This window comes from Brachypodium distachyon, chromosome 2, assembly GCF_000005505.3.
Source record: "Brachypodium distachyon strain Bd21 chromosome 2, Brachypodium_distachyon_v3.0, whole genome shotgun sequence".
In the NCBI taxonomy this organism is placed as follows: domain Eukaryota; kingdom Viridiplantae; phylum Streptophyta; class Magnoliopsida; order Poales; family Poaceae; genus Brachypodium; species Brachypodium distachyon.
Genome location: NC_016132.3, coordinates 41,935,398 through 41,950,213, shown reverse-complemented (window position 1 = coordinate 41,950,213; position 14,816 = coordinate 41,935,398). Strand labels below are relative to the sequence as shown.

The 14,816-nt window shown below is 45.5% G+C and overlaps 3 protein-coding genes across 4 annotated transcripts; 1 reads left to right on the top strand and 2 right to left on the bottom strand.

Annotated features, from left to right (window-relative positions):
* Positions 1-1,049: 1,049 nt before the first annotated feature.
* Positions 1,050-5,116, top strand: LOC100821605. The gene is made up of 8 exons (XM_003569208.3): positions 1,050-1,406; positions 2,065-2,174; positions 2,335-2,417; positions 2,954-3,075; positions 4,012-4,176; positions 4,299-4,392; positions 4,625-4,799; positions 4,893-5,116. The coding sequence occupies exons 1-8, from the start codon at positions 1,361-1,363 to the stop codon at positions 4,929-4,931; spliced, it is 834 nt and encodes a 277-aa protein (XP_003569256.1). The 5' UTR covers positions 1,050-1,360; the 3' UTR covers positions 4,932-5,116.
* A 790-nt stretch (positions 5,117-5,906) lies between these two features.
* LOC100821305 lies at positions 5,907-9,150 on the bottom strand. The gene is made up of 2 exons (XM_003569207.4): positions 8,922-9,150; positions 5,907-6,715 (listed from the first exon to the last, which is right to left on the bottom strand). Exons 1-2 carry the CDS (start codon positions 9,043-9,045, stop codon positions 6,405-6,407), a joined length of 435 nt encoding a protein of 144 aa, XP_003569255.1. The 5' UTR covers positions 9,046-9,150; the 3' UTR covers positions 5,907-6,404.
* LOC112270827 (nuclear pore glycoprotein p62-like) lies at positions 9,056-14,770 on the bottom strand. 2 transcript variants are annotated; one of them, XM_024459161.1, is made up of 2 exons: positions 12,839-14,770; positions 9,056-9,197 (listed from the first exon to the last, which is right to left on the bottom strand). In XM_024459161.1, exons 1-2 carry the CDS (start codon positions 13,777-13,779, stop codon positions 9,056-9,058), a joined length of 1,083 nt encoding a protein of 360 aa, XP_024314929.1. In that variant the 5' UTR covers positions 13,780-14,770. The 2 variants fall into 2 exon arrangements, with proteins under 2 accessions (XP_024314929.1, XP_024314928.1); XM_024459160.1 differs by having other exon boundaries at positions 9,082-9,197; positions 11,646-14,730.
* Positions 14,771-14,816: the final 46 nt, after the last annotated feature.

Here is a 14,816-nt window from a genome sequence, read left to right as displayed (position 1 = left end):
CAATGTTGTTGGCCCCGCGCATGAGAACAAGAATAATAGTGGACTATAAGCTGGCTACAAGAGTTAAATATTATTTTGATGCTTAGTTGGAGAAAAGAGAAGAGGAAAGAAAAGATAAGTGGGCTGTTAACTAGTAATCAGCTGCAACACGTGTTCCTAGACACCCTGTGAGACTGTAATGTGTGCCTGCTATATAAAGTAGTGTTTCTTATAGTCAACTTATTATACATGCTATATATTATACTACTTAAAAATGACATGGCAATTCTTACAGCCAGCAACAGGATATAGCTATTAATCTTGCTCTGAGAACAACGAGATCCTTACAGATTTAGACCCGACCCGACCCGTTAAGTCAACGGGAAAAGGAGCCAGCCAGTCAAAGCAAACAGGCTAGCTGGGACACGTGTAACTTGACATTGAGTTACAACCGGTAAAAATCCTATCAAATGGCTTAGTCCATCCGATTTTCTTTTGTAAGAATGTCCACCCGAAGGGTGATTGTTCTCTCAGACAATTAGTGATAACTAGTCGTTGGGAAGGGTTTGACTATTTCTAAGTCGTCTCATTTTAAAAAAAGAGCATTAAATCTCAGTCGACGTTCAGAGCCGTTGAATTAAAAATCCGAAATTATCCTCATTCTCTCATCTCCCACTTACCATTGTTGGATTAGATCCGATGATTAACATGTCGACAAATTTCTAACTAAAAAACATGCGACTTCTCAATAGCAAAAATAAAGACTCTTTATGTGCAACTCATAGCGTAAAAAAGTAAATTGTGCAGGATTAGATGCAACAAACTCAAAAAATTCAATACACATAAATACAAGGCATGAGCAACTGACCCAAAAACTCAATTACACACGGAAATGAGCCTTGCCCAACTAGCTCAAAAACCTCGATTGCACATTGTATCGATCGCCTCGCTAACGTGGCCTCGGCAACCTCCTCCTGGTTCAATCACACACGGAAATGGTCGGGCCGGACAGCCGATCCGGTCGATGAGGCAAAGAAAGCCAAGGATTCGAGAAAGGTCGGCCGTGCCGTACGATCGTGGGGTGGCTGCCAAGTGGCAAGCTACAGAGTTGAGAAAGAAAGACGCCGACGGAGAGCGTGGTGAATTGGGCTTGAGCCTTGATACTGTACTGGTTTTGGACGCCGACGGGCCGGCCCGGTGGCCACCAATACTGTAGCCTGGGTGCCGCGCCCTCTGATTCCTCCTCCTCGACTTGCACGGCGAATCCTTTCTTCATCTGCTCCTGGTCCTGCGGCAGCCGGCGGCGTGAGCAGCGTCCGGGTCCTCCCATCTCAGGTTCTCAGCCGCTGCGCGAGGCCGCCGCTGCCGTCGTCCGTCATCCATGGCGCACCTGCTCTCCTCTTCCTCCCAGGATCCTTCCAATCCCCGTAAGCCCCTTTCTCGATTTCACCTTCCTGTATCTTCTCCGAGTGTGCTGTGTGCGAGTGAGTGGTGGCTACTAGACCATACTTGATACTTAAATTTGATACTGACAATCTCCACAGCTAATTTTTCACTACTCCCTCAGTCCGTCCGATATTAAGTGCCGAAATATTACATGTATCTATATGCTTTTTAGATATAAATACATCCATATTTTGACAAATTTGAGTCACTTAACATGGGACGGAGGGAGTAGATGTTTTTTGTACTAACGTAAAATGCTCAGATGGTCCCATAAACCTAATCGGAAGGTACATGGCCGAACTTTTGTTAATAAGGAAGAATGATGCAAGAGCAGCACCCAGTCAGAGCTGGACCTGAACCCAGAATTCAGACTATCAGCGAATCAACAAAAAATAAGAAACAACCATCTCACTCTAAACAACGACTAGATCCCACATCAACCTGTCACATAAACCTACAGGATTTTGGAAGTTGTTTACTTAGTGTATCCAAATGGTTTGAAATGTTACCTTATTGAGTAAAAGGAAGATCTCTTGTGATTATCGGTTACTATATTTTTGGCACAGAGATGACGATAAATGAAACTTATCTTGAGTCCACATTGTTGACACTATTTGGTTTCTGAAACAACTGGTACAGAGCACAGGGTGCTGATAACGAACAAGCATGGAGAGGAACTTGTGGGGCTGCTGCATCCTGCTGGTTCGAACAAGATTGTAGTCTTGTGTCATGGCTTTACAGCCTCCAAGGTACATAACTATGCTTTGACCAGAAGAAAATTTACCTAGACCTCACCTGCTCAAGATGTAGGTCGCAAGATTCATATTATTGTGTGAGATGTTACAAATTAAATTGTCAGTGGAGTAGTTTGTATTTACCTCTCTAATGAAGTGTAATGCTTGTTTTCAGAATGATAGCATCATTGTTGATCTGGCAGATGCACTAACAAAACAAGGGATAAGCATCTTTCGCTTTGATTTCAGTGGAAATGGGTAAGTTGCTCATATAATTGTGGATATGATGTTAGCTTAAGTTCACAAAAGTTATTGTGGTTAATTTTATAGTGCCAGAGAGGGAATTAACTAAGGATAGAGGATGTACCAATCTATACTTTCTGTAAACAGCTAGTTTATGACTTCATAGGTACCTACAGTCAGTGGACAAAATACAATCTTGGTGGGGTGGGCTGGCAGAACCCCCTCGTCCTTTGCCCTGATGTGGCTCTGCCAGTGAATTATAATCTATCATTTGTCCATGTGGCTTCAAAATCGTCGTTTCTATAGTGTAGTCTTACTACTAAGTAGTCCGAGGTTCATATATGTTACTTCTTTGAATTTCAGATGTCACTTATTTGGTAGACCATCAATCTGGGGCAGAAGAATTTCTCAGATATTTCTTTTCATTTTTATCTTACTAGATAGCATATTTAATGATTGCTACATAGTTTTAAACTATCTAAATTTATTTAAATAAACATGCGTGGTTAATAACCTCATTTATATTATGTCATTGATCATATACTTTTCAGAGAAAGTGGAGGAGAATTTCAGTACGGCAACTACAGGAAAGAGGCTGACGACTTGCATTCAGTCGTCTTGTATCTTTTTCAGGAGAAGTATGATGTAAAAGCTATTGTTGGTCACAGCAAAGGTGGGTGATATACATTGTTTGGGTTGTATAGTCGTTTATTATGGTTGTTAAGTCGTTTCATTGAATATGTTTCTTTAGAATTTAGAAGGTGAAAGAGTTTATTTAGTCCCTCAACAAAACTTGGACATAGTTTGTGCAAAAGCTAAAATGGTGGAGCATTTCTTGCCTGTATTAAATTGGTCATAACATCGATATCTAGTTCTCACAACTCTGTGGGTCGAATTTATTGCTGATGCCACTATCTGTAAAAGAAACTTGATGTCTTTATCTGTTTAAGCAATAAGTATTCCTTTTGTGCATCCTAAACTGCTGCTCTGTCAAACACAACATATTTCATCCAGTATATTGTTCTCTTATTTTGTTCCTACTTTTGATTTTTGCTTGTATATCTACTACTAGCAAATACCATGAAGTTCCTAAAAGTACACCACAATACCTTTGCCGGCATTGTTCTACTTGCCTACTGTAAAATGCTAAACCTGGTACCTGTCCTAAGACCGATGAACGTGACAAAACTAGCGGTGCAATTTCAAGAAGCGATGGCAGGGCAGTTTTCTTGCCAGGGATGACAGGTGGAGAAGGTTGGCCACTGGTATTGGATTTTTATTAGTATCCTCATTGCTTGGATAATATGTATGGACTATGGAGTACATGGTATCCCTTTTATAGGGAAGACTATCTTGGCCCCTAAGAATAGGTTCCCTAATTGCGTAATAAACCTCTTTATCTTCATAACTAAAATAATCTCTTTCCTAACTACATAGATATATTTCCTATCATTATCCTTATCTCTAATGGTACTATAGGCTAGATCATATCCCCTGACACTCATATGTCACTTCCCGTCATAGCTGAGTGTTACCATATCTTAATACACTTTAAACTGACAAATTCGAAAATTATTGGGTCATTTGATTTGTGTTTACTTCTGTCCAGGAGGAGATGTGGTTGTTCTGTATGCTTCTCTGTATGACAATGTACATATGGTTGTTAATCTGTCTGGCCGATTTTATTTGGAGCAAGGCATTGAAGAACGCCTTGGGAAAGAATTTATTGACAGAATAAATAAAGAAGGTTTCATTGAAGTCACAGACAAGTCAGGTAACAAAATGTATAGGATCGTTTACCTCTGCAAAGCTGCTTGCTTAAAATAATTGTATATGCTGTATACATAGCTTACTTGTCTCATGATTATATTAACCTATTCTTTGGTTGCAATGTAGGAAAGGTTTTATACAGGGTAACAAAAGAGAGCTTGATGGAACGACTGAACACTGATATGCGTGCAACAAGCCTTTCCATCAAAAAAGAATGCAGGTCAGGAAAGTAATTCAGGCATCATTAATCATTACTCTTATATTTGAACTACCAACTGAAACAAGGGGCACCGTGACACCAACATGTGCATGTACCTTCATTAGAAGTGTCATACCTACACATCCAGTATTTAAAACAAGAAATATCCTGTGTATCTGCTTAAAGGTTTTCTGTCGGACTAGAGTAAATCCACTTGTTACAGAACTTGAGGCAATTTACTGTCTTTCTTCAGCTTCTTAACAGTTCATGGTTCAGCTGATGAGATCATTCCGGTGGAAGATGCATATGAGTTTGCAAAGCATATACCTACACACAAACTCTGTGTCATCGAGGGAGCAAATCACTGCTACACAGCACATCGTAAAGAACTGTCCGATGCTGTAGTGGATTTTATTACATCCAAAGAGGTATCAACAAATGTTATTTCTCTGTAGGTATTGCTTTTGCAATATGTTCACCAGTGCTTTTCATGTGACTGTGGCGATTGTTTTTCATTGCAGGCAGGGGATACCTCATTACCAAAAGATAATGATTTCTGATAGATTGCTGCTTTAGACATCTGTTCGGACAACTTCCAAGCTTATTGGAGCTCCATCTGATTATGGCAATTAGAGATGATGGTCATTCAACTCCTTTTTTGTTCGAGAATGTAATATTGCAAACTTGTATCTTTGGAACTAACTATTGAAATACAACAAGTTGTCAAGAAAGCCTTGAAACACGACGTGATTGGCCACATTGTGTTGCGTAGTGCAGGGATGGCATGTCATCGAAATGGAGAGTAAGAAGCTTGTCTGGGTTCCGCATGGTGATGGCCTGTTCGGTCGGTGATCATGTATGGCAGTATGGATGCTGACTGCTTTTTTGGAAGAGCGATGCTTCCAAAGGCCCATCGGAAAATGGTCGGAGGTCTGGAGTCTGACTGTCTGAGAACACCTCGGGGTCAAAAGTCCCTCCTACGCTTGTCGAATGGGGTCACCTTGAAGCTTCTGATGGCGTTGTCGTCCCGGGTGAGGGGTGACCCAGAGTAGGCCAAAACTGCTCGTTGTGCTTGTGCCGAGGCCGTGGCAGCTCAGGGAGAGCCGCCCACTGGCCTGCCAATCATGGATTCATGGGTCACATACGTAGTAACGTGTCCTCGGCAACACAGCAGCAGGCCGGCGGGGCGAGTGCACGATTAAGATTCCGATCTTAGCGGTGTCAGCGCCAACGTGCTGCGGGTAGGCTAGGCAAGAAGGTGCCCAGGTCAGGCTCAGGCCGGACGGCCGATCGGGGCGATGGGGCAAAGAAAGCCAAAGGATCCGAGAAAGGTCGGCCGTGCCGTACGAAGTACGATCGATGGGCGGCGTTGGGAAAGACGCCGACGGAGCGTTGTGAAATTTGGCTTGAGCCTTGATACTGAGAGTGGCTGGTTTTGGATCCCAACTCTGTAAGTTGATAGTTTCCATTTTAACTCAAAACAGAAAATAAGCGAGAGCTTCCCTGCCCACACAACGATCTGCAAACATGACCAGTGCAGTGAGAGGTCATATCAATAGTTTTACATAATTCAAAGTACAATAACGGGGTTACCATGAGCTTACTTCTATACCTCTGTAGAACAAAATAGGAAGTGTTTGAAAGCATACTCAACGAGTCATCACACTAGAAATGTTCATGTTCATTTCTGCAACCAAATTCAGAGAGACCTGGACGTGGGGTCTCAGGCCTTCATCCAAAGCACATCTCCAGCAGCCTCTCAGTCGGGCTAGTGGCCATCAAACAGCCCCGTAGTATTCAAGCAATCAAGAATATCTCTAGAATAGCCCTATCAAGCTAATTTGCAGCAAAAGGAAACAGTTTCAGGGAGACTGGAGTAGTTGCTCAATTTGTTGGATATCACATGATGATGTATCAGTTTATAAAACCTACCATTAGTGCCAGCTAACAAGACTAGATTGACAACACAGCCTTGGTGGAACTGTAGAGGGTAAAAAAAAGAACATCCAAGGCCCGCATGAGAGCTGATGAAATCACCACAAACGAGGGAGGGACTCTGCCCGGATGATCTCCTTCAGAAGAGCCTTCTCTTCGTTGAGTTTGTTCTTCTCAGCAGTGTTGCGTGGTTTGATCTTCCGCTTCTCTTCCAGCATCCACTTGTAGACCTGGCGCTGCTCATCTTCTGATGGCGGTGCGAGTACCTTTTTGGGTGGAGGAGTAGGCTCTGCAGGCTTAGTAATTGCAGCAGGAGGTGATGACAATGCTTCAACCGCCGCTGCTGCAGCTGCGGTCTGAGCAATTTTCTTGTCCTGGTCTCTTTTGTAGGTCTTCGCAAATACATAAACTGCATATTACAAGGATGTCAACTAACAGAAAGATGTGAGTAAACATCTGATAAAATAAGTGCTAGAGAATGCATATTCGTGACAGCTTTCAGAGCCTGAAGATCGATGACCAAGCAGTAATAAATACAGTGGATATGACCAATCAATAAAGCAGCAGGCATGCCTACCTGGATTAACTATGTTAAGTTCTTTTGCATGCCTTGATATAAGTACACCCCTGAATTATTGTGTGCAAGAAGATGAAGGTGAAAAGAAGAGGAAAGGAAAAAGGAAAGGGGAAAGGATCAGGCACAGTGACAAAAATGCCATTAGCAGAAATTAGTCTCTATCAGTAGACCTACACAGCATGAGTAATCTGTCCAGTAACAACAGCACGGTGCTATAAATGTTAGTGTCTAACAGCCCATTATTATTTAGCAACAAAATAATCTGTACTACATCTTTTCTTTCATGGCTCCCTCACAAACTGCAGCCTTCAATGTAGTATGTTTGGGGTTTGCAACGTCTGGTTTCTGTTCCCAGAACAGAAAGGAATAAACCCAAAGGTTGCTACCAATTGTTATTGTCAAATCATGAACATGAGCACTACAGTACTTTCCTTGTTTTTAAGAGAAGAAATCTACTAAATAAATGTCATCACAATACATCCTGCCATACGTGAACTATATGTCTATCCCATCCATCTCAATCAAGATACAAGCAAATCAAGCAAGTCGCCAGCCAGCACATCCCCTGATGACAGAATTGTGAGTATTGGACACCATAATTTCTGAACTCTACAAGGTACGATGACTTGATTACATGGTTCATTGAAATAGTGAAAAGGCCAAAAAGGTGAACTCCTTAAGAAAACACTGATTTTTGTATAAAAATAAAATTGAGCTGATCAGATTGGAGTAGGTTGAGTTTATCCCACCTATTACTTCTATATTGAACCATAGAGCGGACACCACCTGTTATGGTAAATTTCTATCTAAGAAATTCGAAATTTCACATAAACATCATACTCCCTCCTTTTCATTATGTGTGTCCTCAAAACTCAGGATTATCCGTTTCAAAATAACAATTATCCTTTTCACTATGTGTGTTGAATGTTTGTATTATGTTATTTAATAGGGGTATGCATGGTGATATTTCATTCACTCCTTGTGGTTTTTTGGTCTGCAGTGCTGAATGAGGAAAGATATAATGAAATACTGAGTACCTAAATTCTAAAATAAATTGTAGGCATCAAACTCCACCGGTGGATTTCATGTTTCATCACCTGGCATGTGATCACACTCATACTACCACAATCTGACTTCTGAACCATCTATTCGTGCATTATTGAATTTCAGTTAGCATAAAGATAAACCCAATGCTAATACTATATCTTTAGTTTCCATTCATTGATAAAAAATAGCTTTTAATGATCATTGGTTGCTATAGTTCTTTGGTCTAGGTTTTATCACAAGAAAGAAAGAATAGAGAAAATTCTACAAAGTACTCAGCTATATGTGAGCAGCTGAACATATAGTCCCACTGATACTATGACATAAGACAAAGACATCCACGTTTGTTGTTTTCCATCTAAGGATGTCAATGGGCAGCCGTTAGAGCCCGTTTGACCCCTGTGCACAAGCAGACTTTGACAGAGAAAGACAAAACGCTAAAACTAAAAACGTGCGGAAAGCCTGGTTGAGCGGGCTTGGTGGCGCCGGTTAGCACGCCATTGACATCCTTATTTCCATCATGCTGTCCAGGTTTGGAACTAACTACGGTCATGTCAACCCACCAGAGTTAGACAATCCTGCAGCTAGTATGTGCAGATGTGCTCATAATCCTTTCAATCTCATCATCCCATATCCACTTCCCTGTTAGTGAAATGTCACATCTGTCCAGCAAACACTAGTAGGTGACCCAGATGCACAATCATGAAGGGTTCAGCAAGAGGCTGGAGCCACCCGACAGGCACAAACTGCTCCTAACAATTTATACTCGTAGCTAACTAGTAATCTTTGCTGCGAGCAACCAACATTTCAATCTTTCTTTGCGCAAATCTACACTGGAAATAACACCAAAAACCCTAGCAGTTGCAGACAGACTGGTAGGGCAGCAAATTGCACTGACCGACAAGGCAAGCTCAACGACGGAGAGTGAACAGATGTAGAGATAGAAGTATTGGAAAAGAAAGAGATCGAGGACGGGGAAAGTGCCTTCTCTCACCTCCGATGAAGACGTTGGTGGCGAGGAGGAAGGGGAAGACGCGGCGCATCAAGGCTCCCTTCGCCGCTGGCTGCGGAGCCTTTGGTGGTGCGGCGGCCGGGTCGGGCTTGCCGGGGGTGGCCATGGCGACGAGGTCACGAGAAGATCCCGGTCCGGGGCGACGGCAAGGTTGTCAGCGGCGGCGAGACCAAGATGCCTGCGTGAAGTAATTTTCCCTCTTCACTTGGCTTTAATCCTGGCCCTCCATCATGATCGGCACAATCGGACAATCGACACCTGAATCACAGTATTTCTTTTTCACGGGGGGCATTTTAATTCCAGGAGTTCTTGCAGACGAATAAGCCACAGGTAGAAGCTACTCTGATCTAAATTCTTGTCGTGACAGAATTCCACGACAAGAAATTTATGGTCGAAGAGAGTAGCATTCCAATTTAAACTTCACGACAAAAATTTAGAATCAGAAGGAGTAGTTTTGATAAGTGGAAGCCCCCCGCTAGTGACTTATTGAAGATCAATATAGACGGCTCTTTCGATGCAACCATGAGTGACGGTGGTTGCGCTTTTGTAGTTCGGGATAGTATTGGAGCAGGCAAACTGCACCACCTGCACGACTCTCTTAGGCCGAAGGGAGGCATTCATTCAGGCTCTGACACAGGCCGAGCTGTGGAGAATGACACAAGTGGTACGGAATAGATGTGCTGACTGATGTTGATACATGCACTTAGGGCAACTTCAGTGGAGCGACCGATTACATCCGGACTGGTCCGTTTCGGTCCGAACGGACCAAATAGCAGCCCAGTGCGGCGACGCATTTCCGCCCGTGTCTGTTTTTCAGTCCGGCAAGACAAATTCCCAACCTAAATTTGGGCCGGCTTTGCGCCTGTGTTGGACGAGAAACGACCGTCGCTCGTCCGCACTTGATATATATCCCTGGCCCTCATGTCTGTGACTACCACCCCATTTGAACTGTCCATCCCACCTTCCACAATGCCTTCTCGTGCGTCCTCACCATGGCAGACGAAATCTTTCCTGCCACCTTTCTCGCCGCCGGCCCCGTCCCCTCCCACGCCCCCGCCGGCGAAACCATGACCGCCGCGGCACCAGCACCCGCTGCATTCTCGGTTGGCAGCGATTTTGCTGTGCACTGTTATCTAAAAAAAACACAACGATTCAGTTGGACTCAAAGTCGACTTGGGTTTTAGCCCATCTGAAGCACTGCCCCGTCACCAAACCCAATAGGTTGCCTCCTCCGACGCCCTGCCGCCACCTGCTTTCTCTAGCACTCCGCCTCCTGAGTCCTCGTCTTCCTCCCAATCTGCTCGCCACCGATGTCCCCCAGGCTCTCCTCCGCGGCAACACAGCATGGGGAGGTCGCCCTTATCCATTGGCCATCGTCGCCTCCTGCCCTTCCCGTCGCCGCCTCCCAATGCTGCCTGCCGCCTTCCATCTCTCCTCGCTGCCGTCGCAGCCTTCCTCGTCACAGATCGCCCTTCCAACTCTCCCCACAGAAGCCTCCTGCCGCCGCATGTTTCTTTCCCCGGCGACAAGCCGCTGAAATACCGTGCAACATCGACCCATCCATCTATCCCTCTCCCACGCAACAGAAAGTCAAAAATCCAGCGCAAGTAACCTTCTCCGCCGCTACTTCCTACTTGGCAAGGGCGAATTTTTTGGGATCTGCTTGCCAGTATCCTAACAAAGTGTAATGCGATGGAAAATGTTGGGCATGTGGGTAAGTATCATTTCACTTCCTTTTTATATAAATCATCTTCTGTAGTTTTATTTGTGTATGTTTTCCTATTCAATGGTAAATTCCTCTGTTGAATGAACATGATTTGTTACCTTGTTATAACGAAAGAGCTTAAGTTGAGCATTAAGGATGTGTTTGTTTGGGCTCCAAGGAACAGCTCCAACAACTTTTGTGCTATAAAAACCGGAGCCCAAACAAACATCCAATTTTGGACTACTCCAAGAAGAAGCTCCTAAAAAACACATTGCGACCCGGAAGCTGCAAAATCGAGGTTCAGCTGCAGCGTTTCCGAACCGCCCTTTTTACCGGTTTACCCTCCCACCAATTTCCATATTAGACAACAATTACCCCTGAACGGTTTGTTCTATTCCAGTTCTCTCTCCCCGATCGACAGAACAAACAGGGTTCTCTCCGCCGCAACAACCACCAGCGACGGGCCTAAAAAAACCCACCAGCGACGCGCCCCACCCTTCTGATCTCTGGTGACCGGTGCTTCTGGCCTCGTAAGATGGGAGGAACGGGCTCCCCCGCCCCGACCTCATTTCCCGGCCGCCGGAACTGCTGCGGTGGCGCACCTCCCCCTCCCGGCTGCCCCTCTGTGAGGATCCCAGTAGTTCAACTCAAGGATTCGCTGGAATTACAGTTGAATTGGAGGAGAAACTCAAAGAAAGGTGGGGATTAGAGGAGGAAGATGATCAGTAGAGCCATCTCCATGCCTGCCTCGGCCGAAGCCGCCGTCCAATTCGGTCCAAGCCGATTCTTCTGGTAGCCTCTTCTAGGTATATGTAGTTGGTTCAATTCCTAGGATCTAGGTGAGTCAAGGCCAACAAGACGGCCCATTATCCCATCCAGTCGAAGAGGTCGCTGACAATCCCCCCTCCATAAAATCCGGCTTGCCCTCAAGCCAGCCACACCACCACCAGGATCCCATGGCACCGTAACCCCTTGTCCAATATTAAGAGACACCATGGTACCTGTAGCTTGATGAAGACGCAGGTGCATACCGTGAGCCAAATAATCTCACAGTGTTACTGTGAAGTACTGCTTGCAGGTATCAGAGCACACTAAGCCAATTGACCATGCGATCTGCCATTGGAATTCTGTAGAATCATATAGGAGAGCCTTCCTAGTAGGGTAAAGCTGAACCCAATTCTTCAATAGTGGTTGACTGAATAACCCGGCAATATGCAATTGTATATGTTCAGAACCATATAGAATAATGTAACCACTGAGGTTGCGGCTAACAAAGGTGTGCAAGAAACCATCAATTAGTAGCTCCAGCTGAAAATAGTGCCAACTATAACCAAGTTCAGAACCGCCTTGAATAGCATGGTCCACACTAGGTGTTGCATCAATCCATGAGCTCGTGTCTGTGGAATATTCAATAATCTGATTCAAAGCAAGACAAAGAACAAGGACCTGACTTGGTTGCGTGCCAGGAAAATTCAGAACTGTATGTGCACTAGAAACCACCAAATATACTGATGCCACAAGGTCAAACACAACAGTAGCTTGAGTCCCTCTAGACTGCAGTGATGGTACAATTTTAGAGTGCCCAGATGCTACAGCTGGGTGAAGAGTGATGGTATGGCCACTTGCACAATGGAGCAGCTGCTTCCCCTTGCAGTAAAACTTGCTGGACCAATATCTCTCAGGCAAACCATTTAAAAACTGCACTATGATAATTTTGCTCTCAATTCCTCCGCAAAGAATCAGACACTTGTAACAAGTATCAGGAATAGCACAAGATTGTCCTGAGATCTGGGAAGGAGAATGGAACAGCATAGTGTTGGACCAAGAACCATACTTGTTGAGCACCAATCTGTTCTTCCATTTAACTTCAGAAGAAGTGGAAACAAGGATATCACAAAAATAACCCATCATAGTGAGAAATGAGAGAAATAGCTGCCATGAGGGCCAAGGTTGAAGCTGCACTAACTCAACTTGTAAGTTATCCAGCATGTGAGCCGCAATAAGAAATGCACTAGAGTGTACTCCAAAGGGTGGAGGCCATGGTTGACGAAGGTTAGCACACAGAAATGATAACCAATCTTTCTCTGAAACTACTGTAGTCATATTGCTCATTGCCAAAAACACATGTTGAGCAACACTTAAAACAAGGCCAGGACCATAGAATGATATAGGAGGACATCTACACTGTGCATACCAGGTATGTGTCTTGATGAGGAGGCTTGAAGCAGAGTCGCTGTTGTGGCCCTTCAAGGCAATGTCGATGTGAAGGCCAATGTCAAGTAGACCAAAGACAAGTGCCGTGACATTCTGCACAATGAAGAACTTGAGTGGGCGTGGCACCATCAGAGTGTTGCTGAGCTCGATACCCTCAGTAGCAGAAGACGCGACCAAACCAACATCCAATTGTTGTGTCATGTCCTTCTCTTGGCTGGGGCATACTGTCGAGCCGATGGCTGGCGACTCAGCGTTGAAGATGGTGTCGCTCACCATGGAAGGTGCTTGTCCAACGCATGGGACACCCAATGTGGAAGCTGCGCTTGTATTGCCTTGCAGGCAATCCGTCGAACAGGTAGCGGGCGTCTTGAGGATGATGTCGATGTCGATGTCGATGTCGCAGGATGCAGACGCGGCATAACCTGGGGCCGGCAAGGAGAGGCCCGTGGCGGTTGTTGCTGCTGGGTCGGGGGTGAAGGAAGCCGCTGGTGCCACGGTGGACACAGGCCGGACAAGGGCTGGTGTCGAGTCCAGGGCCTCTGCTGCGGGGGCGTGTGAGGAGGTCGTCGGAGACGAAGTTCCTTGGCTGTTTGCAGCCGCCTTCCACTCAGCACGTATAGCAACAAGCGCTTCGTCGATCAAGGCTTCAAACTTGGCGGCCCACTTGTCCTTCGGCGACTCGGTGTGTGGAGCCGTTGTGAAGGGTGTGGCCGTGGCTGCGCGGCCGGTGGCGGGGACGTTGGTGGATGAAACCGATGCTGATGTGGCGACGGGGCATGCACGGGAGTGTGGAGGCGAGGTAGCGCTTGTTGGGGAGGCGAGTGCTGCTGTCTCCTTCGCCTTCACCAGCGCCATGTACGCCGTCCACTCCTTGTGGCAGTTCTTGGGCTCGGCCATGGCGAACTCTCGCATCGCCTTCATCAGCGAGTCTCGTGCTCCATGAAGGAAGAGATGTCTGGTGGTAATTTGTGGATTTTTGGGGGAAATTTTGAAGGGTGGTGTATGGCTCTGATACCAGGTGTGAGGATCCCAGTAGTTCAACTCAAGGATTTGTTGGAATTACAGTTGAATTGGAAGAGAAACTCAAAGAAAGGTGGGGATTAGAGGAGGAAGATGAACAGTAGAGTTCGGTCCAAACCGATTTTTCTGGTAGCCTCTTCCAGGTATATGTAGTTGGTTCAATTCTTAGGATCCAGGTGAGTCAAGCCCAACAAGACGGCCCATTATCCCATCCAGTCGAAGAGGTCGCTGACACCCTCCGTCGTCAGCGCCCATGGAGTATGATGGCAGCGGCCAAGTGTGTGGTGTTCCATGCCGTCGCGGAACGGAGCCGCCGCCGCCGCTTGAGCTTTGGCAACCGGCGCACGCGAGCTCCCTAACTCCCTCTGCCCCCTGCTGCTCCAGCCTCGCTATGCTCCCTTGGATCTGTTCCCCGCTCACGCTCTGGACGCATAGCTGCAGATGAAGTGCCATGGCAATTTTTTCAGATCCATATTGTTCCTGTGTTGCTTGCTTGTTAGGCTGTTAGCCATCGATGGCTGTCACTATGCATGTGTGTAAGCGTTTTCTTTTGCGTCTAATGGAGTACTTCTGCATAGCAGGTTTTATGCGAAAATGTTTTTTGGGACCGTGGTACCGCTGCACCACCCTCAGCAGCCGTTGGAACCAGGCATCAGGATGGGAGCCAGGCTCAGGTTGCAGTGTGATTACCGGCCGCGGTGTTAATTATGGAACAGGGTCGCGCTATGGATGGTGTACCTGTAGGCCCTGACCGTGGCGTCAGATTTTGTCCACAGATACGCAGGAAATTCCTGTTTCTGCCCATGGATAGTAGTTTATAAATAAAACACCAACATATGCACCGTCAAATAGGTGCAGCAAAAAAATAATTTTGATAGTAGTCTCAGTGACACGGACTAGGTTAATATTCATATATTAACTCTTTTTTTGACACAGTT

Excerpts from the sequence above, each read along its gene's own strand:
- LOC112270827 (XM_024459160.1), bottom strand. The coding sequence starts at position 13,779 with ATGAAGGCGATGCGAGAGTTCGCCATGGCCGAGCCCAAGAACTGCCAC.
- LOC100821605 (XM_003569208.3), top strand. The coding sequence starts at position 1,361 with ATGGCGCACCTGCTCTCCTCTTCCTCCCAGGATCCTTCCAATCCCC. Across the intron at positions 1,407-2,064 it reads CCAGGATCCTTCCAATCCCC|AGCACAGGGTGCTGATAACG; the intron begins GTAAGCCCCTTT and ends CAACTGGTACAG. Across the intron at positions 4,393-4,624 it reads TCCATCAAAAAAGAATGCAG|CTTCTTAACAGTTCATGGTT; the intron begins GTCAGGAAAGTA and ends GTCTTTCTTCAG.
- LOC100821305 (XM_003569207.4), bottom strand. The coding sequence starts at position 9,045 with ATGGCCACCCCCGGCAAGCCCGACCCGGCCGCCGCACCACCAAAGGCT. Across the intron at positions 6,716-8,921 it reads CACCAACGTCTTCATCGGAG|TTTATGTATTTGCGAAGACC; the intron begins GTGAGAGAAGGC and ends TGTAATATGCAG.